The sequence below is a fragment of the Vipera ursinii genome (genome assembly GCF_947247035.1).
Source record: "Vipera ursinii genome assembly, chromosome: 2".
Lineage (NCBI taxonomy): Eukaryota > Metazoa > Chordata > Lepidosauria > Squamata > Viperidae > Vipera > Vipera ursinii.
Genome location: NC_139513.1, coordinates 169,447,657 through 169,457,416, shown reverse-complemented (window position 1 = coordinate 169,457,416; position 9,760 = coordinate 169,447,657). Strand labels below are relative to the sequence as shown.

The following is a 9,760-nucleotide window of genomic DNA, read 5'->3' as shown; positions in this document are numbered from 1 at the left end:
TGGCTATACCGCAGAGGCTCCATTTGCTTCCATTTTGCTAACGTGGGATTGAATTTGGATTTCACTTGACGCTTCAGTTCCAGGTTGTTGTAGGCTTAACCTAAGTCCCTCTGTCTTCAGGGCTTCTCTGTGGCAGCCAAGTCCCCAATTTTGCTGCTGTCTGTTCCCAGGCTCCTTTCCAATGAAATTAAAGCGGTCCAGGGGAGAGTGTTCAATTGTACAGAAAGCCTCATCACAGAGGTAGCCAGGGTTTGTTCCCTCCACAGATACACCCTCAGCAGGACTACCACGACCAGATGGGCCCTCCTGGATCTGGGAGGCTTGATGGTGGATGACCTGCTGAGCTTCCATGGAGGGTTCAACTCTTCGGAAAGAATAATGAGCAAATACGCCAATAAGGAACATCTCAATGGCCAAAGCATAGTAGTAGATCACTGGAAAGATAAAAGAGAAGTATGAAGATAGGGTAGCCCAGAGAAAGGATGTTATTTGCTGACCTCTCAATTCCCTAGGAGCATAAACACACGACTGGAGGACATCAGGTTGAGGAAATACAGTCTATGTGTTTTGATTTTGCACAAATCCTGAAAATGGGGTGACGTGTGCAAGGCAGCTTCCTTTTTGTAAAAGTAGCCACAAAAAATACTTTTGAAAGTGTGAGGGCAGCGGCTAAGGAAAACAGAAAAGATCTTGCAGAACGTCTCTATTTGCTGAACAAACAAAGCTGCAACAAATTCTTCAAAAAGGCGCTATGCGCTTTGTAACTTTTGACAAATCGAGACCTTCAGCTTGAACTATTCATCGTGAGGCAGGCACCTGCGTAATCTTTGGAAAGGAGCAGAATCGGAGCTTCCGAGTCCTTTTTCTGCAACTCCCAAGATACAAGGCAAGCTGGTGCATTGCTGCTACCCCTGCCACTGCAGACAGCAAGATCGCTAGGTGGGTGCACCTACATTCAGGCAAGGAAGTCATACTTCACTGTACTTGTGCTTCAAAGCTAGACTCATCATCTACTGTTCCCAAGCCATTTTTTCCCCCTCATGTCTACTGGAGTATTGTAATGTGCTCTACGTGACGCTATTCTTGAAGAGTATTCGGAAGCTACAAATTACACAAGGCAGCTGCATGGACACTCCTAGGGGCCCTTAGGTTGACCCATGAAACACCATGGTTGTGTAAGCCATTTTGCTTCTGGGTGCAATTCAAGCTTTTGGTTATTACCTTTAAAGCCCTTAATGGCGTGGGACCTGGCTACCTGCAGAACCATCCCACCTCAGTGGGATGAGCCCACTCCACTCACTCCGGCAGAAGTGGCCTGCTGTGGATCCCGTCAGTCAAGGAACTTCAGCTGGAGGGGTCTAAAAGAAAAGAGCCCTTTCTGCCAGGGCTCCCCACCCTCGGGAACATCATGTCGCTGGAGATGAGATCCGCCTCCCACCTTCCAGGCCACGGTTGCCCAACCCCCGGCTGCAGACCAGTGGCAGTCCATGGCCTGCCAGAAACCAGGCCATGTGGGTGAGAGAAAACCCATCCACACACACACACACATGGGATGCAGACAACCATGTGAAACTAGCCCCCCGCCCAGCCTGCGGGAAAACCGCTCTCCACAGAACTGGACCTTGGCGCCTTCCAAAAGGGCCTCAAAACCTGACTATGCCAATAGGCTAGGGTAGGGGTAGGCAACCTTGGCTCTTTTATGACTGATGGACTTCAACTCCCAGCATTCCTGAGCCAGCCATGCTGGCTCAGGAATTCTGGGAGTTGAAGTCCAAGGGTCATAAAAGAGCCAAGGTTGCCTACCCCTGGGCTAGGGGTTCCAATGGAGGTGTTTCATGCTGGAGGTGGTTGGTGGATTGAGAAGATCCCAGCTCCATCTTGGTCGTGTACTTGTTCCTGGTTTACCCGATTTTTGTTAATTTTAATGTTTAACATTTCTAAGTTCTTAATGTTTTTATTTTATTCTTTTTACAATGTTGGGAAGCGAAATGGGTGGCATACAGGTTTAATAAATGTATGTATGTATGTATGTATGTATGTATGTATGTATGTATTGGTATGTTTAGGCTCGTTATTCAACTGCTAAGGGAAAAAAACCTACAGTACAACCACCTAGCGAAAGCACAGAAAACATTCTTGCTAAAAGGCTTAATTGCCCACTTGCCAAAGTCTCTTAAGTCTCTTAAGTCCACCCATTCCACCTATAAACCACGTGCCTCATGGATATGACTTACTTTGGGAGCGGGTAACAGGCGAGAGAGAAGGGCTGCAAGGAATGGCACCTAAGGCTCCCATCGTCTCCACGATTCCACTCTGCAGCTCGCAAAGGACAAGAACCAAAATGATGCAGACAAACTTGTAGCGCAGGTTGTAGCCCTCGAGGGCCGGCTTGGTGGCCTTGTAAAAGAGCAAATAGCCATAGAAGGAGAGGAAGGTGGAGATGGCTATGATGACACTGATGTAGGAATTGGGATTGGTGTAGCCCACCTGGAAGAGAAAAAGTCACGACACACTACGGGTCTTCTCGGTTGTGACCCACAGAAAGCCATAAGTTGATTTTAACCCTCCTGAATTTGAAAGGCAGGCCAAAAAACCTTTGGCTTAAGAAAGTTCCTGAACATTATCTCTCTAGAGCAGGGGTGTCAAACTCAATTTCATTGAGGGCCGCATCAGCTTTGCAGTTGCCCTCAGGGGGCCGGGTGGGTGTGGCCTGGGTGGGCGTGGCCTGCTGGGTGGGCGTGGCTAGAGTGTGTATGGCCTACTGGGTGGGCTACATCGTTCGCATCAAGGGTGCCTATGGGGGCCTGGGCAGGAGTGGGACAGATCTGAGGGTCTCTGGCAGGAGGAGGGTCTCTGGGCCAGGGCCAAGGCAGTGGGGGCCGTTCCCTCACTGTTTCCAGGATGGCTTCACGAGCCACATGAAACCACTTCACGGGCCGGATCTGGCCCCCGGGCCTTGTGTTTGACATGTCTGCCCTAGATACTTCATTAGAAAGGCTGGCCATTATTTAGCTCAACAGGTACAGTTGCTACAGAGGGACTCAAATTTTAGGGGAAAATGGCAGGCAGGGAGTGGGGGACATGCTCCAAAGAGGAGTTTGTGGGAGGTTTCAGGACATCAGTGTTAGAACTAGAGCAGGGCTAGGCAACCTTGGCTCTTTTATGACTCGTAGGATATTGTGCACAGTGATTCTATAAGAAAAGTCTTCTGTTTTTCAACATGCTAAGACTATTAAAAGTATTAGTTTCTTCCTAATCTCTGTAATATATCTGTTTTGTTTAGCTTTTTACTGGAGCTAAAAACTGTTTAATCAGTTACAAAACTGGCCACTTGCACCTTCAGGGGTCCTTCTTTCTTCACTGTCTTTGGATTACCATTTGTCTGAAATGGTATAGGGTTTCCTGCCTGAGCAGGGGGTTGGACTAGATGACCTCCAAGGTCCCTTCCAACATTACTGTTGTTGTTGTTAACCAGGGAGTAGAAGAAAAAGTTCAGTGAGGAGTGAACATCTTTTAATAGCCTTGGGATGCAGGTTTACTAATACAGGAAAGGATTCAATGGAGAAACTTGAAAAGGAGCCTTCCACACTATAGTACGGCATTTTGTGGCATTCCACAGCTGTCAATTATATACATTACTTTCAAAATGAGACAGCTGCGGTATTATCCACAACATCAATATATTTCCCTCAGATAGAAGTATACAGTTGCAAGAAAAAGTATGTGAACCCTTTGGGATTACGTGGAGTTTTGCATGAATTGGCCATAAAATGCGCTCTAAACGTCATGTAAGTCATAACAATAGAAAAACATAGTCTGCTTAAAATAATACTACACAAACATTAGCTGTTGTCATGTTTTAATTGAACATAACATGTAAACATTCACAGTGCAGGGTGGAAAAAGTATGTGAACCCCTAGCCTAATGACTTCTCCAAGAGCTAATTGGAGCCAGGAGTGAGCCAACCTTGACTCCAATCAGTGTGATGATATTGGATGTGTTGCTGACAGCTGTCCTGCCCTTTAAAAACACACACCTGTTTTGGGTTTACTGGTCTCAAGAAGCACTGTCTGATGTGAACCATGCCTCACAGAAAAGAGCTCTCAGAAGACCTACGATCAAGAATTGTTGACTTGCATGAAGCTGGAAAGGGTTACAAAAGTATCTCCAAAAGCCTTGATGTTCATGTGTCCACGGTAAGACAGTCTACAAATGGAGAAAGTTTAGCACTGTTGCTACTCTCCCTAGACGTGGTCGTCCTGTAAAAATGACTGCAAGAGCACAGCGCATAATGCTTAATGAGGTAAAGAAGAATCCTAGAGTGTCAGCTAAAGACCTACAGAAATCTCTGGCACATGCTAACATTTTTGTTGACACATCTACAATAAGGAAAACATTAAACAAGAATGGAGTACCTGGGAGGACACCACGGAGGAAGCCATTGCTGTCCAAAAAAAATATTGCAGCACGTTTGAAGTTTGCAAAAGAGCACCTGGATGTTCCACAGCACTACTGGCAAAATATACTGTGGACAGATGAAACCAAAATTGAGTTGTTTGGGAAAAACACACAACACTATGTGTGGAGAAAAAAAGGCACAGCACACCAACATCAAAACCTCATCCCCACTGTAAAACATGGCGGAGGGAGCATCATGGTTTGGGGCTGCTTTGCTGCCTCAGGGCCTGGACGGATTGTTGTCATTGATGGGAAAATGAATTCCAGAGTTTATCAGGACATTTTGCAGGAAAACGTACGACCATCTGTCCGCCAATTGAAACTCCGCAGAGGATGGGTGATGCAACAGGACAATGACCCAAAGCATACAAGTAATTCAACAAAACAATGGCTTCAACAGAACAGAATACACCTTCTGGAGTGGCCCAATCAGAGTCCTGACTTCAACCCGATTGAAATGCCGTGGCATGACCTTAAGAGAGCGATTTACACCAGACATCCCAAGAATATTGCTACACTGAAAGAGTTTTGTGAAGAGGAGTGGTCCAAAATTACTCCAGATCGTTGTGCAGGTCTGATCTGCAACTACAGGAAACGTTTGGTTGAGGTTATTGCTGCCAAAGGAGGGTCAACCAGTTATTAAGTCCAAAGGTTCACATACTTTTTCCACCCTGCACCGTGAATGTTTCCATCTTATGTTCAATTAAAACATGACAACAGCTAATGTTTGTGTAGTATTATTTTAAGCAGACTGTGTTTTTCTATTGTTGTGACTTACATGATGTTTAGAGCGCATTTTATGGCCAATTCATGCAAAACTCCACGTAATCCCAAAGGGTTCACATACTTTTTCTTGCAACTGTAGCTGTTCTCAGATTGTTTTGTTCAGCCAAATCTTGGTGATAACCAAGACAAGCTTCATTGCTCCACCAGATGTAATACCATGTTCATTCCAGTTATCTCAATCCAATGGAAATGTCTATCAACCAAACATGTAAGATAAATTATTTCCACCCACCCATGGAAAAAGCCTCTTGACCATTCTCTACTTCAGAGGTCTCCAACCTTTTGGGCACCAGGGACCGGTTCTGTGGAGGAAGGTTTTTCTATGGACCGGAGAGTGTGTGGTTTTGTGTGCTGTCTGGATCCCACGGATGGGGCTTTGCTTGTTTGTGCAGACCAGTTGCTGGCATGCCACGGCCTGGCACCAGCCCACGGACCAGGGATTGGGGACCCCTGCTCTAGTTAACAGGAGTTCTCTCCTTTGCTCATAGTCTACGAATTTCAGGGCCCAAAATTACTCACAGCACCGTAGTCATATTCATCATCAGTCCAGAGGATCAGGGTGATGAAGAAGAGGATGGTCCGGATGAGGGAAAGCTGATACACTGCCACAGTCATACATCGCAAGTTTGCTCTGCCAGGGTGGGTGAGGGGGACAGAGAGAAGAAGGTCAAAGAGTGACTCGCTATGTGATGAAGAGGAGGGAAAGTAAGGAAGGTTAAAAATGTCTCTTACCGATTGGCAGCAATCTCAGGAAGGCAACAGCAGCAGCAGCATGGAAAAGGGTTCGGAGAAACGTGCTGCCCTGCCAGTTGCTGGACCATCTGTTCTGAGCCGCCAAAGAAGTCCCGGATCAACGCAAGGAACTTCCAGAGGGTGATGGAGTGGTATCTGCAGCAATAAGAATAGGAACATGATGTAAAACGTACACCAGCTAGTAGGTAGAGAAGAAGAAATCTGAGTGGCCTGTTTCAGCTTCCCCGGGATACCGAAACTGAAATATGGAATGTTTATTTTCAACACTTATTTCAACGGCTGCTCATTTTGAAAATAGAAAACATAATTGACAAGCCATAACTATCAGGGAGATTGGTATGGAAAACTGAGGGTTGGGGTGCAACTCTATGACTTCTGCTCCTATGCCTATTTTCAAGGCTAGAGAGACCTACAATAAACAAACTCCAATGAAGACTAAAATACTGGGACGACTGACTGGTAGTAGGTCAATCCAATTACTAATTTCTGGTGAATTAAATCGTCATGCATCTGCACACGTACGGTAAGAAAGACAATCATATGGCGAAGGAATTGGACTCTGTCATCTAGATGGCCCAGCCATACGTTTTTATTGTTATGTATCTTAAACAAAAATCAAAAGAATTGTTGTTCAATTAGAGAGCAGATGCTTTTCATGTAGAAAATCTCAAGCATCTTCAGCAAAAACAGCAGAAAAGAACCTGTTTTGGTTCCCAATAGGCTACAGGCACTGAGAAATCAGGGCTCATATTTACATGCACACAAGTTAGATGACTGCAGATATTAACACATGAATTTCCATACATAGCCATCTCGACCACCATTTGTCTGAAATGGTGTAGGGCTTTCTGCTTGAGCAGGGGGTTAGATTAGAAGAACCTTCTAAGACAATTCTGTTAGATTCAAGGAAGCTACTTTGACTCTCAGAGACAGTATTTTTCTTATGCTGATGGCAACTTCCATGCACTGGACAACAGATAGGACCTCAGGAAGATATTTCCCTCCACATTTTCCACTGTACAAAGGGTGCAGGAGAAATGATTGAGAATCTAAGGCATGTTTGGATTCAGTTTCCTGCTTTTACTGTAAAGGATCAAGATTGAAATTTGAAGCACACTACACTACAAGGCCTAGCTCAGATAAATAACCCAGCATAATTCAATGCCTGGGGTTAGAATGCTGAAATTCTTTGCATTTGTTTTCAAGGGTGAAAGCTGCTAGTACAATTCCTTTGACGAGCTGGAGCAGAAGTTGTGGTGCAGTTGGAGTTTTCTGCATTCTCCCCCCCCTCCCTCGATTGTCCCCATGGAAAGAAACTTACATGGAAGCCACAAAGTTACAGACAAAGGAAGCTCGAGGGATGTACAAACAGATGAGGGAGGTGAGGTTGAATACCTGTTTGAGGACAGTATAAAGATAGATTTGTACCTTTTAAATTTAAATTTTTCCTAGCCAGCAAGGCACCCTACAAGTATTCCTATGCACTCTATCATTCCTGAGATTATTACTAAACACTCTTCTTTTTTGATTGCTACTCCACCCACAAAAGAGATGAACAAACATCTAGGCAGAATTTATACAGTACATGCTATTTCCCCGTAGTGTGATATTTTCACTGTGCAGTTTGACCTACTGGTATTCCGAGATGTTACATTTAGCACTCAGATCTAGTGGCTCCTGAAAGAAGAGCCTGTCGTGATGATTTTGTTGCTATAGCAAAGGCCACCCATTCTATCTTCCAGCAACAACTGGTGTGGGTTTGTAAAGAAGCGGCTGTCAATGAATGATCTATCACAAGAAGACTTGAATCATGGCCTGTATGTCATAACCCTATTTCTTCTTGAATAAATTATGAGGAGTGATCTTGAGCTATGCTTTGCTGCAGTCCTATTTTAAAAAAAGAGCTTGCTTGTGGCAGCTGCTACTGGACACAAATTTGCTAAATAAACTACTCTATGGAGGAATTCAATGAGTTTTCTAAACCTTATATTCAAGAACATATACTTAGTGGTGGCGTTCCTTCTCTCCATTCTTACCGGATAAACTCCCAGGATCCAAAGTAAGACACTGGTGCGATGGGAACTCTTGCCATGTCGTAAGAAGAAGCCTATTTGTTCCAGAAACAGACCAACTTGCACAAGACCCAGGAATACTGGGATTAAGAAAATCCAGATCTGAGCCTTAATAACTGTGGGAGACAGGCAAATGTGGTTTGGAGAGATGAGAGCAGATTCTAATCTCCATTCCCAATTCCTGCTGGAAGTCCTATTTTATTGAATTCCCTCCCTTTTAATCCAAAATGTTGTAGAACACGCTTGCTCTTGTAACAGAGACTTTGCGTTGACCAGAATGCTCCCGTTACTACTTGGCCATGATTGGCCAAACTGTAAGTATGGGATGATGCCTTTATTCTGTCTTTTCTCCATCTTTCACCATTCATTACCAGAACCTCAACTTATCCGGGCTGCAGCTTTCCACAAATTCCCCATCCTCACCTTGGAAGATCTCGGATGACAGAGGCAACTGATCGCTGACAAGGGAGCAGTTTGGGTCACGCGCCATTTTCTTTTCACTGGGACAGGTACCACTCCCCAGCCAATGACTTCCTCCTTTCTTATCATTAGTCACTGAATTAATCATTGACACAGGCTAAGATGGGCGTCTTGGCAACGGGGCCAAGTCCAGCTTTCTTCACCTGCCATGAATTCCTGAATGCATCCGATAAAATTAAAAAACGGTTACAGTCCTAATCTTTTAGCAGTATGAATCTGTAGTAGAATACACTGCTATCAAGCTTGGAGTTTCCTCTAGAGCAGCGGTTCTCAACCTTTTCTTCACCATGGATCCCCTTTAAATACTTAATATACTTCTTCGCCACCAAGACTTAACTCAAGATTTAAATAATGACATTTCTTCAAGCCTTTGCAGAACCCCTGTGACATTGTGGCCCCTCCCAGTGGTCCGTGGACCATAGGTTTAGAACCACTGCTTTAAAGGGTAAACTACTCCTATGTGTAGAGCAGGTTTTCACAGTATTAAGTATTAGACAAGTATTACAGTATTAAGCCATACGCAATCTTGAAGATCCTATTTTACAAACAGAAGCCTAGGGTCAGCTCAGCTGAAAGGATTTTGAGAAATACGTATTTTCCAACACATAGAATGTCCTTTTGTGAATATCAACCACAATAGTCGAATCTCACGGACTAATTTTGAAATGATGGTTATGATATCTAAACCTTGGATTTGTTGCCTCCTTCTCTTCATCTGCAAATATACTAATCCACCACATTGGTTAAGGAATGAGATTTTCTTGTAGGGTGGCCTTCTGAGGCTGCTCAAGCTGTAATTAGGCCAGGGCTTGTCTTGTGATATAATTAAATGCAGGGAAACTGCCTTGTGGAAGAAAGGGTTGAGAGTTGGCTAAAATTCCTGCTCAGGAATGACGGGCTTGTCTCAGAAATATCAAACGTCAAATGCAATGTATCTGGGGAAACCGATGAGTGAAATGGAAGCAAGAGAGAAAAAGAGATGATTTAGCTTTTTGTTCCTACATCCTCTTTTGCTCCGAAAACCAAAATCCCAACCTATTTGACACCTGTTTATATAATAGCATAGATTCAAACAAATAACTGTCACAGTCACATACAACTTCATTATGTTCTAGTTTTTTGCATCTCAGCAGGTATCGGCACTTGGTTATACTCTTCTTTGGACTCAAAAGCTAAGCAGGGTCAGGCTTGGACAGGTAACTTGATGGGA

The 9,760-nt window shown here is 44.3% G+C and overlaps 1 protein-coding gene across 1 annotated transcript; it reads right to left on the bottom strand.

Annotated features, from left to right (window-relative positions):
* Positions 1 to 3: 3 nt before the first annotated feature.
* Positions 4 to 8,684, bottom strand: SLC51A (solute carrier family 51 member A; the record flags this gene model as incomplete). Its single annotated transcript, XM_083351142.1, has 7 exons — positions 8,494 to 8,684; positions 8,035 to 8,186; positions 7,320 to 7,393; positions 5,978 to 6,133; positions 5,765 to 5,876; positions 2,235 to 2,487; positions 4 to 434 (listed from the first exon to the last, which is right to left on the bottom strand). Exons 1-7 carry the CDS (start codon positions 8,636 to 8,638, stop codon positions 4 to 6), a joined length of 1,323 nt encoding a protein of 440 aa, XP_083207268.1. The 5' UTR covers positions 8,639 to 8,684.
* Positions 8,685 to 9,760: the final 1,076 nt, after the last annotated feature.